The sequence below is a fragment of the Hemitrygon akajei genome, chromosome 18, assembly GCF_048418815.1.
Source record: "Hemitrygon akajei chromosome 18, sHemAka1.3, whole genome shotgun sequence".
Taxonomy (NCBI): Eukaryota; Metazoa; Chordata; class Chondrichthyes; order Myliobatiformes; family Dasyatidae; genus Hemitrygon; species Hemitrygon akajei.
In genome coordinates this window covers 10520829-10539588 of record NC_133141.1, presented here as the reverse complement: position 1 = coordinate 10539588, position 18760 = coordinate 10520829, and the positions used below count along the sequence as shown (strand labels likewise).

The 18760-nt window shown below is 40.9% G+C and overlaps 1 protein-coding gene across 3 annotated transcripts in view; it reads right to left on the bottom strand.

Annotated features, from left to right (window-relative positions):
- map3k3 (mitogen-activated protein kinase kinase kinase 3) overlaps nt 1-18760 on the bottom strand; it is a 163002-nt gene that overhangs the window by 63821 nt on the left and 80421 nt on the right. For all 3 annotated transcript variants that reach the window (XR_012102002.1, XM_073070762.1, XM_073070763.1), the window contains exons 10-12: nt 18531-18598; nt 16290-16382; nt 13867-14058 (exon numbers count right to left, since the gene is read on the bottom strand). Coding sequence is in view for 2 of the 3 variants with exons in the window: in XM_073070762.1 (XP_072926863.1) it covers nt 13867-14058; nt 16290-16382; nt 18531-18598 (353 nt within the window). In the remaining variant the exon portion in view is untranslated. The remainder of the gene's footprint in view (nt 1-13866; nt 14059-16289; nt 16383-18530; nt 18599-18760) is intronic.

Sequence of the window (18760 nt, the reverse complement as noted above, 5' to 3'; positions counted from 1 at the left end):
ATGCAAGGTGTAGACTTTTCCCACATAGAAAGTAGTTATCTGGAACAAGTTGCTAGAAGAGGTGACTACAATTACGATGTTTAAACAGCATCCAGGCAGGTGAGAAAGGATATGAACCTAATGCAGGGAAATTAGGTTAGTGTAGATAAACAACACAGAATGATGGACAAGATCAGAGAAAGGGCTCACTTCTGTGTTGTACAATTTTATAAATTTATGGGAGGGCAGGCAAAATCAATTGTATTTATTTTATTGCAAGGAGCCTCATGGGTAAAACAGATGAGCTTAGATTATGGATCAGCATTTGGAATTATGATGTTATTATAATCCCAGAAACATAGTTGATGAAAGGGTAGGACTGGCTACTTCGTGTGCTGCGGGGTATAGAAGGTTCAGATGTGACAGAGGGGAATGCCAAAAGAGGAGGTGGAAATTGCATATCTGATTGGAGAAAACCTAACAGCAGTATTTTGAGAGGATGTCTTGGAGGGATCATGCAATGAGGCTATATAGGTAGAATTTAAGAATAAGATGGGCAATTACTTTGTTGGTATTATACTATAGGCCTCACAATTTTAGTGGAAATTAGAGGAACATATATGCAAGCAAATCACAAAGGTGAAAGAGCAACAGCGATATAATAGTTGGGGTAGGGGGTTTAACTCTCAATATTGACTGGAAGTGCTTAGTGCAAGGGTTCCCAATCTTTTTTATGCCATGGACCCCTACCACTAAGTGAGGGGTCTGTGAATCCCAAGTTGGGAACTCCTGCACTAGTGCAAAGGGTTTAGAAAGGGTGGAATTTATTAAGGTGTCCATCAATTTTTTGAAGAAATGTGTATATGTGATCTTGTGTTTCCTGTTGGCTGTTTGATGTCTTACTGACCATCTATCACCCTTTTCTTCCTAATCTCTACCCATATGGCCTCATTTGAGGAACCTTCCTGAACATGTTTCTTCAATACTGAAGTGTCCCATTCCCTGACTAACAGAGCAATGCCACCTTCTCTCTTGCATCCCCCTCTGTCCCGTCTGAAAATTCTCTGAAGCAGGCTACTGAGTTTCCAGTCCTGCTCATCTTTCAACTATGTCTGTGATAATAGTAATATCATTGTGTTAATTAAAAGCTTTGACTTTGTCTACCTTGCTAGTTAGACCTTTTCCATTAAAATAGACCCAATTTAATACTGTATTCCTCTGTGAATTTACCCTCCCACTCTGCCTACTGGATGTACTACCCATCTCCCCTTAAGGTGACTGTACCATTATATGGTATACCATCATACCACCATTATATCTACTTTGAAAGTCAATACCCTGCCAGTTTTAACCTTCCCCAGCAGCATTAATAAATTTCCCCACTTGGATCTTGGTCCTGTCCTAGTTTTGTGCAACCCATCCCTTTTGTACAGCTCCCACCTTTCCCAGAAATAGGAATGAGATTTGTACAACATTGCTATGGGAAGCAAAGGAAAAGAATGCTAGGGTTCTGGCCAAAATTTTCTTATTTCCGCTGCCAATAAGTGAAGATCCACAAACCTAAGCACATCTTCCTCTCCTGCACCATTTAGTTGATCCATCCTTCTATTCATGTTAGTTCACGCATCAGAAACGAGAGATTATAACCTTGGAGGTCCAACTATTTAAACAGCTACACAGCTCTATTAACTCATGCTGCTTGACCTAATCTCTGAGCACCTGCACAAGAAACAGCAGTAGACGATTCAGAGTTACGCACACACACAACACTGGAGGAACTCAGCAGGCCAGGCAGCATCTATTAAAATGAATAAACTGTTGATGTTTTGGGCTGAGACCCTTCTTCAGGACTGGAAAGGAAGCATCTTGCCAGAATAAAAAGATAGGGGGAGGGGAAGGAGGACAAGCTAGAAGGTGATAGGTGAAGCCAGGTAGATGGGAAGGGGAGGGGGGCATTAAGCAAGAAGCTAGTAAGTGATAGGTAGAAAAGGTAAAGGACTGGAGAAAGAATCTGATAGGAGAGGAGAATTGACCATGGGGAAAAATGGAAGAAGGGGCACCATGGGAACAGTGTTAAGCAGGTGATGAAAAGAATTAAGAGGCCAGAGTGGGGAATTGAAGAGGGAAGGTGGAGCAAAAAAATTTACCAGGAGAAACTGATGTTCATGCCATCAGGTTGGAGGCTACTAGACGGAATACAAGGTGTTTCTCCTCCAACCTGAGAGTGGCCTCATCATGGCAGAAGAGAAGGCCATGGACCAACATGTGGGAACAGGAATGGGGATAAGAATTAAAATGGTTGGCCACTGGGAAATCCCGCTTTTTGTGGATGGAACAGAGGTGCTTGAAAGAGTGGCCCCCCAATTTACATAAGGTCTTACCAATGTAGAGGAGGGCCATATCAGGTGCGCCGGATGCAATTGATGACCCCAACAGATTCGCGAGTGAAGTGTTGCCTCACCTGGAAGATCTGTTTGGGGCCCTGAACAGAGGAGAATGGGCAGATGCAACTTTTCTGTCCTTTAGAGGGATATGTGCTAGGAGGGAGATTAGTGGGGAGGGGGCAATGGACAAGGGAATCATGAAGGGAGCAATCCCTGCAGAGGCTTTGGGGGGGGGGGGGGGGGAGGGGAAGAAATTAGTAGGCTTATAAAAGGTGTCGGTAGGCAGTTTTTCTCCAGAGATGGAGACATTGAGAAAGGGGAGGGTGGCATCAGAAATGGACCATGAATACAAGGGCAGGGTAGGTGCAAAGTTGATGAAACTGTCTGCCATTGTCTTTTATAAATATACCAAATCCCATAGCTATCTTGACTATATGTCTTCCCACCCTGTCCCCTGTAAAAATGCTACTCCCTTTTCTCAGTTCCTTAATCTCTGCTACATCTGTTCCCAGGATGTGGCTTTCCTTTCCAGGACATCAGAGATGTCCCCCTTCAAAGAACAGGACTTCCCTTCCTCCACTATTGCTGCTGCCGTCACCTGCATCTCCTCCATTTACTGGATATCCACACTCAGCCCATCTTCCTGCCACCTTAACAGGAATAGAGTTCCCCTTGTCCTCCATGTAACACGCTGTAAGGTTTCATTGCTAAGGCTAATGTAATGGCTTCTATGTAATGTTTCACTGCTAAGGTAATGGTTTCTCCATAGCAGCAATGTCTGGGTTATGACCAGAGATAACGAGGTTTTGGAATAGATGCTATCCAATGGGAGAAATGCTGTTCTTTCTTGTGAGTCTGGAAGAGAGATTTTCGCTGTTCTTTTGTCAGGGAGCGATGGAGAGGGAGGATGCGAATGGAGAGAGTCGGAAGACCACCGGACGGAGTGGACTGAGGAGTGAGGGTCCAAGGGCTGGCTACACTTGGAGGTCGACAGGAACAAATGAACGAACAGTGAGCTCCAACGATGCGCATGGGCCCTTTTACTTTTTATTTTCTTTACTAATCCTCTATCCAGATTAAGATTTATAAAGTTCAATCATTTAATTGCATATGGTGTACTGTCGGATATCTTGCGATGTGGATTTGTAACCGGGCAACACATCACGCAGCATCCACTCAAACGAGATTTCTCAGTCTGGCGGGGCCAGGAGTTGTTTTCCCCTAGACGAGCACAAGCTGGCCGAGCCTGAGGGTTATATCCACATCCAACACATCATTCTCCACAACTTCCACCATCTTCAAAGGGATCTTACTACAAAACACATCTTTACCTCCAACCACTCTCTGCTTTCCAGTACTTCAGTGGCAACAAGGCAATGGTTGATAGGTGCTTGAGTGACAGGAGCATTGTAAGTAATCTAATTCAAAGGACCTCAGCATTCATCTCCTTGTCACTTTCTTCTCATGCACAGAAATCTGGCTTATTAGAAGATCCATCAGATTGTGATTGCAAGTATGCCTTACACTAGAGCGGAGTCCAAGCTGGAGTTGGTGTTGCTGCCCAGTGTTCACTCAGCAGAAGACAAGCCGTACTGTGTTTGACTGCAGATTTCTGCAGCATTCATGGACCCAGGTCTTGGACTGTATTTTACTGATAACTTGTAGATTTACTGCTATCTTATCTTATATTTGCTATATGTGCTTTGTGCTGTGTGTGACTGTGGTACTCTGTTTTGCACCTTGGCTCCAGAGTAACTCTGTTTTGTTTGGCTGTATTCACGTATGGTTGAATGACAATTACACTTGAATTATTTGAATTATGATTTGCAAATAGGTGACTTTTAATGTACAGTAGATTTAACTGGAAGGGACAAAAGAGAGAGGAAATAGGAGCAGGGGTATGTCACTCAGCTCCTCAAATCTGCACTGTTATTCAACATGGTCATGCTGATCAGCCCCTGACCAGTTCTCCTTCACCCTCAATTTCCAGCAATTTACCTACTTCCTCTTTAAATATTCCCAATGATCTAATACCACAACCCACCAGCAGAGATTCATCACCCTCTACGGAAAAGGTTCCTACACAGCAGAGTTTTAAATAACCACTTCCTGATGTTGTAGCTCCCCTTTTTGAGATCCTCCCACGAACGGTGGCATCTTGATATCTGTACCTCAGGAAGAAGGACACCTCAATCGCTCTGTACTTCATTCATCTGAAATCTGTTTCTAAATTGGCAACATTCTGCCTTATGATTTCCCCCTACCTGAGTGTGATTCACTTCTGCACATTAAACTCCACTTACTTAGTTTTGGCTTGTTGACTCAAACTATTTATAACTTGTTGCATCCAAACATCAGTCTGGGGAGCATGATTTTCTCTTTCTTAATTGGGTTGCTGGACAAATGGAACTAGCTTGAGCCTTTCCATTAACCTTCTGCTGGTCTGTAGGTGTCACTAAATTGCCAAATAGGGAAAATCACATCAATTTTCAGAAGCTTTTCAAAAATTGGCAAATTGTGAACACAAGATTGAGGGTGACATTTTGTTGCCAGATATAACATGGTCTGAAATCTGTCCCACTAGCTCTCAGGGATGCATCACTCAGTTCCAGTCACCACCCCAGCTTAAGCCTGTTAAAATGTGAAATTGAAGAACTTGTCTAACTTACCTGATCTCATCCTTCCTGAATACCAAATCTAGTACTGTGCCTATCATTACAACATCTAGCATTTTTTTTTTTTTTTAGTAAAATGTGCCCTGGCTCACTCACTCTTCCTTCCCTAAATGGGTGTAGTCTGTATCCTAGAATGCTGAGGAAATAGCAGAAGCACTGACCAGAATCTTTCAGACATCATTAGATACAGCAGCCGTGCCAGAAACTAGAAGCTTGCCAATGTACACTATACCACTGTTTAAAAAAGGAGAAAGGGATAAACCATGTAATTAAATATATCAGCTATCTGAACATAGGCAGGAAGGTTCAAGAAGCAATGCAGAATAAATTTAACTTGCATTTGGTAATTAATAACCAGCTTTGATTTAACAGTGAAAGAAAAAAATGAGCAGAAATCTAGATACAAGAATCTGCAGATGCTGGAAATCTGAAGCAATATAAATGAGCTGGAGAAACTCAGTGGGTCAGGCAGCATCTATGGAGGGAAATGAACAGCTGACATTTCAGGTAGGAACCCTTCAATGCTCCTAATGAAGGGTCTCAACCAGAAAGGTTGAATGATAATTTCCTTCCGCAGATGCTGCCTGACCCGCTGTGTTCCTCCAGCTCCTTTGGGTGCTGCTGTTTGAGGAGGAATCTAACTTCTTTTCCTTCATTCATAACTTTTGAGCAAATGGAGACCATATATGTATGCAACTGTCAGACATAGACCGATAGGTGGCAAATAACATATGCATCACAAAACAATTTCCAACTAAATAGTGTCCAATAACATATCCATGATGTTCAATAGCATTACCAACACCTAGATGCTAAAATCATTTGGGGTGGGGTGGTCATCACTGATCAGAAACTTAACTGGCTTCCCACATAAATACAATGGCTAAAAGAGGAGAATAATTCCCTCATTTCAGAAATCTATACCTATCAAGGCATGAATGTTATTCTTACTTAGACAAGGGGTCTATATCTTCATACAGTATTCTCTATGATCTCGAAACCCTTTATAATTGCAGCAAAACCTCCTTATATACTCTAACCATAAGATTATAGAAGCCGAACTAGGCCATTTGGCTGTGAGAGTCTGCTTCACCATTTCATCATGGCTGATCCATTTCACACTCCTACCTTCTCCCTGTATCCCTTCATGCCCCGATTGAACAAGAACCTATCAACCTCTGCCTTAAATATTCATAAAGACTTGGCCTCCACAGCTGCATGTGGCAAAGAATTCCACAGATTCACCACTTTCTGGCAAAAAAAAATTCCTCATCTCCTTTCTAAAAGGATGCACCTCTATTCTGAGACTGTGTCCTCTGGTATTGGACTCTCCCACCATAGGAAACATCATCTTCACATCCACTCTATCAAGGCCTTTCACCATTCAGGAGGTTTCAATGAGGTTACCCCTCATTCTTCTGAATTCTAGTGATTACAGGTCCAGACCTATCAGACCCTCTTCAGATGACAAGCCATTCAATCCTGGAATCATTTTCGTGAGCAAACACGAGGAAATCTGCAGATGCTGGAAATTCAAATAACACACACAAAATGCTGGTGGAACACAGCAGGCCAGGCAGCATCTATAAGGAGAAGCACTGTTGACGTTTCGGGCCGAGACCCTTCATCAGGATTATCATTTTCGTGAACCTCCTTTGAACCTTCTCCTGTTTCACCATATCCTTTCTAAGATAAGGAGCCCAAACCTGCTCATAATACTCCAAGCGAGGCCTCACTAGTGCTTAATAAAGTCTCAACATTACATCCTTTTATATTCTTGTCCTATTGAAATGAATGCTAACATTACATTTGCCTTCCTCACCTCAGACTCAACCTGCAAATTAACCTTTAGGGAATTCTGCACAAGAACTCCCAAGTCCCTTTGTTGCTCAGTTTTTTCTATTTTCTCTCCATTTAGAAAATAGTCACTCCTTTCATTTCTTCTGCCAAAGTGCACAACCATACACTTCCTGACATTGCCATTCCACCTGCCACTTCTTTGCCCATTCTCCTAATCTGTCCAAGTCTTTCTGTAGCTTGTCTATTTCCTCTAAACAACCTGTCCCTCTATCTTCAAATTGTCTGCAAGTTTTTCAACAAAGCCATCAATTCCATCATCCAAATCATTGACATACAACGTAAAAAGAATCCGTCCCAACCATGTGTGGTACCTTCTCAAAGGCATTCTGAAAATCCAAGAACACAACATCAAACAATTCTCCTTTGTCTATCCTGCTTGTTACTTATTCAAAGAACTCCAACACCTCCTCATTTCCATTCTAAATGGACAGCCCTCTACTCTAAGGCTATCCCCTCTGGTCTTAGAAACACCTCTCCCCACAATAGTGTATATCCTCTCCACATCCACTCTATCCAGCCCTTTCAACATTTGATAGGTTTCAATGAAATCCCCTCTCATTTTTCTGAATTCTGTAAATACAGGCCCAGAGACATCAAATGCTCTTCATATGATAAGCCTTTTAATCCCGGATTTCTTTTTGTGAACCTCCTTTGAACCCTCTCCAATGTCAGTACATCCTTTCTTAGATAAGGGGCCTAAAACTGCTCACAATACTCCAAGTGAGGCCTTGTCAGTGCCTTATAAAGCCTCAACATTACATCCTTGTTTTTATATTCTAGTCACCTTGAAATGAATACTAACATTGCATTTACCTTCCTCACCACCAACTCAACCTGCAAAATTAACCTTTAAGAATCCTCCCAAGTCCCTTTGCATTTCAGATTTTTGAATTTTCTCTCCATTTAGAAAATAGTCTACGTTTTTATTGCTTCTACCAAAGTGCATGACCATATACTTCCTGACACTGTATTCCATCTGCCACTTCTTTGCCCATTCTTCTAACCTGTCTAAGTCCTTCTGTAGCCTCTTTGCTTCTGCAACACTAGTTGCCCCCTCCATCAATTCTGTCATCCAAATCATTGACATACAATGTAAAAAGAAGCAGTCCCAACAGACCCCCATGGAACCTTTATTATAAAGGTCATCTTCACAGAGAAAGATTAGTAGGCCAAATGGTTCATTCAGTCTGTTGTAAAGATCACAGCTAATCTGATTTTGGGCTCAAATGACTTTCTTGCCTAATCCCAATAACCTTTGATTCCTCAGATTGCATAAAAGTTATTTACTTCAGTTTTAAATCTATCTGATGACTCTGCCTCCATAGAATCATAATGTTCAAATATTTCTACTCAACCTTAAATTGCCCAGTACATACTCTATACAGTACTTTGTAGTTCTAGATCATCAAGTGCCCTCAAAAAAATCTATCCTGTTGATCTGCACAGAAATTCATATTTCAGTAATAGTTTTTTTTATCTTCCTGAACTCAAATGAGGTTAAATACTCAAATGATTCCACTATGCTTTGTCCCAGGAATCATCCTCGTGTTCTGTTCTGCCTCCAATGTAAATATACCATGTTAAAGGAGACCAATGCACAACTTCCTTAGTTACTCCATTCCTCTTGCAATAAATTTCATCTGTTGCTGCTTCATGTCCACAAGGATACCCAGATCTTTTGCCTACAGAAACACACTCTTGTCTCTCTATATTTAACCAACATCTTTCCTTCCAAGTGGATAACCTTATTTTCACCCACTTTATGCTTCAACTGCCATACAAATTTTTGCAGTCAATTAACACATCCACATCTTTTGTAGATCCTCTACCTTTCCACCTTGCTTTATTATGAGGACATTAGAATCATGGCCACAGCACTGATCCTTGTTGTATCCTGCAAGTTACAGAAAGCCAAGCTGAAAGCCACCCATTTATCACGAATGCTTTCTGTTTGTTAATTCTTTACTAATATGTGAGCTTCAACTCCATGAAGTTTTATCTTGTGAAATAACCTTCAACCTTTCTTGAACCAACTGGCACAGTCCTAATCACTAGTTTAGAAACACTGACAATGTTGATCGCTTTACACTAAAATGGATTTTGTGCTTTTGTTTGAATTGTGTTCTTTCTTGTAAAAATTGTGTATAATTTGTTTAAGTTAGATAGGTACATGGAGCTTAGTAAAATAGAGGGCTATAGGTAAGCCTAGTAATTTCTAAGGTAGGGACGTGTTCGGCACAACTTTATGAGCCGAAGGGCCTGTATTGTGCTGTAGGTTTTCTATGTTTCTAAGTTACAGATTTTTCTTGTGAACGCTGCTTACGTGATGCTACTGCAAGCTTTTCATTCTACCAGTATCAGTGTATACATGGACTTGTGCAGATGACAATAAACTCAACTTTGACATTTCACTTTAAACCTCACTGTAGCACCTTATCAAATGTTTATTTTTGAAATCGAAATACTTTATATTTTCTGGTTCTCCTATATCCACCTGTTGGTAACATTAAATACTACATATAGCATTGGTCTTCTCAGTTAAGGAATGGTATGCTGCACTTGCCTTGGAAATAATGCAGAACAGTGCCTTCTCATATTAGAAAGGGACAGCAGCACAGAACCAGCTCCTTCAGTGAACCAGCTCTGTACCAACCATTACTACTCATTTTTATTAATCTGACATTAATTCCATTTTTAATTTTCATCGAACCCCCCCCCCCACCCTCGCAGATTCTACTACTCACTTAGCTGGGCTGATTGCCAAACCAAGTCAGCAACATTCTGACTGCCTACTGGTTGATGAATGGGGTCCTTTGCCATATTACTGAACATCTATGAAGAATCGGGCAGCCATTTCCTATCAACTTCCTTCCTGCCAGTCTCATCAAGTTGTCACCAAGATCCATCAGTGTATTGACAGCAGGAAAAATAAAGAATGGGCTGTCTTCCCCGAGCATCAATTCTGATGAGAATTCCAGTGAAAGATTTTTTTCTTTTTAAAAAATATTTACCCAGAATGAGCCACACACAAAAGATGAAAGTTACTCTCTGAAAGTGACCTGCCACAAGAACACAGACAACTTATCACTCCATGATAAACATTAGTCATGGAATCTCCTGGATATCAATTACACAATATTCCACCATAAAACAACTGGATTGACTCCATAAATGGTGAAGTGGGAACATTTCTTGAGGAGGCAGTGTCATTGGAGAAGGGATTACAGTATTACCACTTGACAAAGTCACGCCAAGAGTATCCCCAAACTTAGTAGATTGCAGTCCGTCCACTGGCAGGCTGATTTTAGATACAATTGTTCAGTATTTATCCATTGTGTATTATAAATCAACTTAATTCCAGATAGAACTTGACCTTCTAAAAGATACTTGTACCTGTATAGCATGAATGCACATCAGTTTTCAACACCACTCCAGTTGGACATTTGTGATTATATTCTGGTAGGTAACTGGTAATCAGAGTTGGAAGATGCATACAAATGTTACACCTTGTATTCATTTACAGCTATCTGTGATATACAGTGGATTCCGGTTAACTGGGACCATACATTTTGGCCCATTTAAGCAGCTGCCCCAATTAGCTGAATTTTCATGGAAATGGCTAAAATGGTATTAAAAAATCTACCATTTAACTGAGTAACATATTATATATTTAAGTGAGATACAGAACAAATTAGAACAGTACCATTAATAATATCCATTGTATTTGATGCTGACAAGAAACCTGTGCGGAAGAGTTTTTAAAGTGGAAAAGTCATTGCACTGGGGCAGTTCCAGGTCCAGTTGGACGAGTAAATGTCACAACTGGTGTCATCCCTGGTTGCAGTGGATGAACGTAACTACTTCTCTGCCTTGTGTATGCCCTTCACTCTGCACGGAGCGTTGGAGAACCACCTTCCTGGCCTTTGGAATTCACAGTAGTTCGCATCCGCCGGAGCTGACTTTGCAAGCTAGGACAGTCATGCCCCTATCTCACCAGGGTATGAGACATGCTGGCACTCACCTGGTGTAGACCGCTTGTTGAAGCAGTGTACTTGGATGTGGCCACTGTTGCACTGAAACAGCTACTTAGAGCCACAGGTGAGAGCTGAGTGTCCAATGAGGACTGAAGTAACTTTCAAGATTGTTGTTGATACCTTCAAATTTTTTGTGGTTCCTAACTTGAAGTAGTGAAATAGTTTCGTTTTCACTCCCAGCCGTTTCTGGCATCTTCAACCCTGAATGCGGTCTATGAGCAAATCAGTTCTGAATTGTCTTACTGCTCATTTCTCTGCAACTAGTGGGGAAAAAAAACTGCTTTTGAACACAAACACACACAACTGATGCTATTCAAAAGCTGTTCGCTCCAAGCACGGTGTAGTGTCTAACAGCTACACAACGTGCATACAACTGACATGAGTTAGAAACTGTTTGGGAATAGTCTCCTGTCCCAATTAAGCAGGATAGTGTCCCAAATAAACAAAGGGAATCCCAGTATTTTCCTGATATATTTTTGTTCTTTAAGAGTCGTCCCAATTAAGCAGCTGCCCCAATTAACTGGAAACCATTGTACTTTGAGTGTAGTGGAAATACATTTATTGCATTTACATTATTAAGACATATAGGCTCACGACTTCCATCTGTTCACCAGTTTTTCCCTGGAGTAAAGGCCAATAATTTAATCAGGTTTCAGAAATGAGTCATGTACAAGCTCCAATTTTAACTCAATGGAGCAGAGCAGAAAACCATTAATGCTACAGCACATTTCACCTGGTTTGGCATATGAATAGTGTACACAAGGGGGAAAAAAAATCAACACTAGTCTCAATATAGACTGGGGTGAAAAAAGAAAAAAAAACAAGGTATTAAAATTACATCACTATTGTGATGTACATTTTGCCAGTATGATTGAGCACTGAATTCCACTGGCACTTTAGCAAAGTTACAGAATACACATTACGGTCATAACTGTAAGGAAAAGAGTTGCCAAGCAACATATCTGGTTCATTATGAATATTTGAGGCCAAGAGAGAGTGTGTGTGTTGGACTACAAAGGAATCAAAGGCTTCCTCCTGTTTCTACTTCCTAAAGACTGATATAGCATCAGCAATCTTGGTTATATTTCATCTCAGCTATTGAATAGCTTCCCAACTTGAGAACAACTGACAATGCCCACTCTCTTTCCTGATACTTAATCAACACTCTACCCATGGTGACATGTTATCCTAATCTTGTAAACTCTTATTAGTTTGAGCACAACTAATCTAGTGTTCTAACAAAAGTTTTGAAAATCCAGAGGTATTACTTCACTGGCTCCAGCTACCCTTCTGCAGTTACATCCTCAAAACTTTATTTGCAAAGTGATATAGATATCTCTTGGAAAAACACAAAGAATATTTTAAACTCAGATTATTAAAAGATAGAACTACTGGGGTGGAGAGCAGGTTTGATAAAATGATGGCAAATAATATGTAAAGTAGGAAAGATAACTGAAGTCAAGAGCATGATTTTTCAGACTGGTCTTACTTGGGAATCAAGATTCTTATCTCCATAAACATCCATCTGTCTTGCATTTGAGAGTTGGACCAACTGTGTAAAGGACTGTAAACTACTTGGAGCAAAGGGCAATTGATAGATTGAACAGAGGCTCCAAATTAAATTTAACAGGGAACACAAGCTGATACACTTTGGTAGTCTTGGAGACTTTGATGAGAGGTGGCTGAGCAGGTATGAGCTCTTTCCTTAGAATACGGTCACTACTAGAGCAGCAGGGTTGGTGGAACTGAGACTGGCTCTGAGGCCAAGGAAGAAGTCAGGCAGTAGTGATAGAAGACTTAACAATGAAGGGGACAGACAGGATATTCTGTGACTGCAGAAGAGACTCCAGGATGGTGTCAGGGATGTCTCAGAGTGATGCCTGACCTAGTGTGTTCTCAGACTTTGTGGAAAACTAGAGAAGAAAATTACATACGCCCTTGCAGAAAATTTTACTTTATTTCTGGCCACAGGTGATGTTCTAGAGGACAGGCGAGCAGTTAATATGCAGATGGGGCATTAGCTCACTGGGCAAAGTTAGCATGGACAAGTTGGGCTGAAAGGCCCGTTTCCATTCTGTATGACTCTCTGACAAGCAAGAAAAGATAAACACTAAATAGTAAAACTTCAAAGGAAGCAGACACAGATTCATACATGAGAAAAAGTCTCTAATTTACTAATCAGGGTTACAGAGTTCAAAAGTAAAGAATACTGACACCAACCAGTAATGAGACTGCAATTATGACACTGTCCATTTTGGATAACCTACTTTAGGACAGATACTGAATCTGCAGAATGACGAAAAAGAAATCACTATGACAACAAAGATAAATAAAGAGGTTTCCATATGTGGAGATTACAGAAGCTGTCACTCAAAAAGATTACGAGGAGACTAGAAAGCAAAATTATGAAGATCTGCAAAAAAAAAGTACAGGAAAATTTACCCTTGCCCCACCAGGGGCAGTTTGGAAAAAAAAAATTCAACATCAGGTGGTGTTGGGGCACAATAAACCATGCCAGAAACCATAGCGAAATTATATGACCTATCATATAATAGTGCACTATCACTCTAAAATCCAATATTAAAAGCTGGAGAAATTTGTACAGATACAAAAATAGGATGAAATTGACTGATCTTTCATGACTGCATGAACATAAACAGCATAAATAATGACTTTACAGCATTGACTAAATTCCATGAAAGTCCTTTTCCAACTGTAAAACTGACTATATTCCATCCCCTGCTGTAGCTCATTCTTTCTGGAAATGTGTTCACGCAACCTAACCCTATGCTTGATAAACCCCCTAGAGTTGTGTGTATGTCCATATAAGGGCATTCAAAGGCCAATGAAATGCCAAAGAAAGTAAGCTTGAATGCATTCTTGTACTGGCAACATATTTACAAAGCTTACAAAACAAAATGAAAAGTGGCCTACATTTAGTGGAAACATTCCTCTCCTGTACTGAGAGCGTGCTTTCACTGTCTCCGCTGCGGATTCTCCCTCGGCTGTCCATGTACTGAGCTGCTAAACCCATGTTCTCTCCATTTGTACTTAGTGACCGACTGGATGGCACAAGAGTGAACAAGTTCCCCTGCTGTCGGCGAATTCTCGGAAATGTTCTCCGCCCTGAAAAATACGACACATACTTGTCAACACAATCCTTGATACATTAAACAAGTCCATCTGAAAAAGCAGGCAAAAAAAGGGAAAAAATATCACACCAAATTTCATCTATTAAAGTATGAAGCATTTATGTAGGCATTAAACATGTTACTCTCCACAATGATACATGATTCCATGCAGTTTCCACATGTACCAAATGCATCTTGCAAACTTGCATTTAGTGACTGAGTGACGATGGTGGCAAATGATTTATCTCGATCACAGTCAGGCCTGATCCCACCCTCACCAAAATTTTCTCAAATGTTGATCTTTCACCAAGTCACCAACAGCAATTGAGTGGAGGCACAATGGCCATCTCCTGCCTCAGCTAAAATCTAATAACTCAGTGATGCTCTTAATCAAGGCTGGGATCTTCCTGAATTATGACTCAGATCCTAATGATTAATCCTCAGTTACTGACTGCAACAGGCCTCACCATTCTGAAATGAATTACCAAAAGTTTTGACAAATTTTTTTGCTGGAAAAGTGATTTAATCTTGTGGTACAATGCTGCAACTCAAAATACAAAATGAAAAATATTGTCATAAAATTATGACAAAGCATAATTGGTTGAAGGAAGGACAAAATGCCCACATGAAAATAAAGCAGCAGTCAAAAGAGGCAGCGTTAATTACTGTATCCTTTATAAAAGCAGAAACTGGGGGGAAATACTCTGCAGGTCAGACAGCAACTGTTGAGAGAGAAACAAAATTAATATTTCAGGACATGGCTTTTTTTGCATTCCCCACTTTCCCCTTATGACTTTCACTTGAAGCATCCCAGAGTAGCCCAGTCTAGCCATTAGGAGAAAAATGAAAACAGCTCTTTTATAGCATGTAGATAGTACCATCTGCAGTTTAACAAATGGGGAAATACAAGTGGTAACTGGGGAAAATCCTGGTAACCAAAGGTCACAACTTTAATTTTAAAGACAAGAGATTCTGTAGATACTGGAAATCTTGAGTAACACACACAAGATGCAGGAGGAAATCAGCAGGTCGTACAGCATCTATGGAAAGGAATAAACTGACAATGTTTCGAGCTGAGACTTCACATTAGGACTTGAAAGGAAGAGCATAGAAGCCAGAATAAGAAAGCAGGATGAGGGGAAGGAGTGCAAGTTGGCAGGTGATAGGCAGGACCAGGCAAGAGGGAAGGTATGGGAGAAGAGATGAAGCAAGAAGCTGGGAGGCGATAGGTGGAAGAGGTAAAGGGCTGAAGGAGGAATCTAATTGAAGAGGACAGTAGACCATGGCAGAAAGGAACAACTGGTGCTGAAGACAGAATTAAGGCAGGCATAATTGGAACAAACATATAGAGAATAAGATGGGGGAGACAAAAAGCATATAAGTAGAGTGTAGAATGAAGAAACAAATGGAGGGTACATCGGCGACATCAGATACTGTTACATCCAGTCACTCAGTGCTTCCCTCCATCTCATCAACATTCTGGCTATTATTTATTTAAACATTTAGCTATTTTCTTGAGAGTTTAAAGTCCTCATGCAGCTTACAAAAAGAAGGGGAGAGTTATAGCGATAACTGCAAATGCCAGTTTAAGCTCACCACCTCGTTTGTGAATTCAGGTGCTCAGATCCTCTGCTTTAATGGTCTTCAAGTTCAGTTGTTGTAGCAGCAACAAAAGGCACATTGATACAAAAATCAACAATTTCAGAACTTGGGATTCTTTCATTTTATTTGAACATTTATAGGCAAATATTCAGTCCAGTTTATGCCCTTTTTGTTAGGGATGAACAGAATCAGAAGGCTTAAAATAGCTGTTTTATGCTCCTTAGCCTCAGAGTGTGGAGCATTTTCTGTTTTTGTTGCAGATTTCTTGCAATAGAGGTATTTTGCCTGTGTATAATGTGATGGAGCATGATTGTAACTAACCACCATCAGGCAAGAGATTTGCTGATGCTTTCCTAGTCAGCTGAAACAGCTCAGATGAAAGAGCTGCATTATCTGTGCAGGGGGCCCAATTATGTATCCTGTAACAAGCTTGCACCATAATGAGATGCAATATGAAGGTTGCAACCTTTACATTTTGAAAGTACATAAGCTACCCACTCATAGTTAATCTTACTCCTGCAGCTTGTTACCCTATTTACTGTATAAAGACACACTGATTCCGATGTCTGTGAAATTATTCCACTCTTTTTTAGCAATACAGCATGTCCACTACTTCATCCTTACCGTCACCATAATCCTTTTGGTGCAGTGGTATGTGGAAATGTCGTGGATAGGTCCCTCCTTTTCCAGCCTTATCTGGAACATGATTTTCACGATCTGACAAAAGGAAGGAATATAGAGGCAGCAATAATTTATGACTGCAAATAATTGTTACCAAACAATTCTAATCAAGGTCCAGTTATATACAATTCTGTGTACAATGTACTGGAGACATATTGAAACTAGTAACAGTTCAAAGCAGTACTATCCTAGTCCTCTGTTTGCTCCATTTTCTCCCAAATCATCTGCATGGCACTCACTGCATGCTGCCCTCCAGTATCTGAAGGTGGGGGGGGGGGGGGGGAGGAGGAAGAGAGGAGTCTATACAGGCTGTTGGAATGGCCTTCACATAATTCAACCTTAAAAATAGAGACTCAACAACCACCCCCTGTCACTAACATATCTCACCCCCACCACACCCTGGCAATGCAACACTGCCGTGTGTCTTTCTGATGAATACATCACACATTACAGATCATGGCATTAATGATGCAGCGTCTCAGCTCCAGTAACCTGGGTTTAATTATGGCCTCCCATGCTGTCTGTGTGGAATTTGCAGGTTTTCTGTGGCCACATGGGTCTCCACTCAGTGCTCTGATTTTCCTTCCACATCCAAAAATGTAGGCTGCTGTAAATTGCCTCTGATATGTAGATGCGTGGTAGAATTTGGTGGTAATCGATGGAAATGTGGAGAGAACAAAACAGGTCAGTGCAAATGGGTGGGAGCAGAGCTAAAGATGGCACCAGAGGGTGACTTCTCCCAGCTCATCAGCAAAACAGTTAAATTCTTCCTATTCCAATGCCTCCATTTTCCTTTTCAGTGCTGCTGGGGTCCAATCAGGATCTTTGATCTACAGCAGCACTCAAAATGTAGTTCTGCACTATGGCATGCTGCCGTTCTTGCAGCTTGCTATTCGGCTGTGTTTCGACATTACAAGGTTCAGCCTGAAGTCGGGCGCCTTTGGGGCCTCCGAGGCCCTGTGGACAGGCAGAACATCAAAGACAATGAGAGTGGCTTTTGGAGGGCTCTGCCAATTCTTGTCAGGGAACTCAAAATAAAAAAAGTGTGTGTGTGTGTGTGTGTATACGTACGCACATGAACGTGACAGAGAGATGTCAAATTGTTGGAGCAAAGTTATTTTTTGATGGACTGTAGACTCTGCTCTCTTTTTGGAGGCTTTGCTTTCGCTTGCATGGTTGGTGGTGGGAACACTAATGCTTTATGCTAGAATAATTTGTGGGAGGGGTAATGCTGCTTGTGTGTGGGAGAGGGGCAAGGGGCTTTAGGGTTCTTATGTTCTTCTGTCATTCATTCCTTGAGGGCTTTTCTTCTGTTTTGAGGATGTCTGCAGAGAGTAAAAATTTCAGGTTGTACATTGTATATATTCTCTGATATTAAATGGAACTATTGCTCAGTGTTTTGTGTGGATTCAGTGGGCCAAAGGGCAGTTTGATTGTATCCAGGATATCACCTTACTTAAATCCTACCAATAAATCTATATTTGTTACCAATGAAAATTGATGCCCGCTTCCTCTACAGGACAAGATCCATACTGCAGCTGTTAAGCCTGTAGATAACCTACTCCAAGAATATCTCAGAAGTCAGTGTAGAGTTGGCTTATGTTAGATGGGTGGAATGTGCATAAAAAATAGAAACAATGTTTGCGACCTATTCACTGAATTTTTGAGATCATGTTGGTCTCAAGGGGCTCTTTAAACAAGTGCTAGCATGTTAATCTAAAGTCAATAATAATGCACCAAGTTTGATGTGCCATGCTCAAGTGCAGGGAAATAGAATACGATCTCAAGATTGTGTCAAGACCTCACAATCACAAGGTAGAAAGCACTGGTCAGATGGAGAAGAAATCTCCCTTCAAACTTTTCATGCAAGTACTTCCACAAAACTACAACCTAGTACCGTGAAGCTTTCTCCACTGTGCTAAAATGCCTTAACTACATCATAAAAAATACGGCACCTCTCCGACTCTCACATCAATGTGACTTCCAATTCTCATGTTAGTCACCTTTGCAATTTTATTGGAGTGAAAGGAAATCAAGCTCTCAAAAATAAAGAGGCTATTGCAACAGCCCACTACACTGACCTTCATTAAACCCTTCAGTCTATCCTGCTCAAGTCTACAGCTGTAACATTTGGAAGCAACGATGAAAGGTGATCACAAGCTCATGATATAATCCCAAACCTACCCAAGTATAGTTGTCTGTTGTCAGGGTAGCTCTGCGCTCTGGACATACGAGACTTCCGATATGATGGACTGTAAATTAAAATGAAAGTAACAATGTCAGTAAAACAGTGGCAGTGTCTGCTTAAGAACACTGGTGTTAGACAATACCAATGACACAGTTAGTTCCATGGGATAGAGCAGTGCAGTAAAAGGTCAATGCTGGAGCTATTGGCTTAGGAATTGGATCACTTA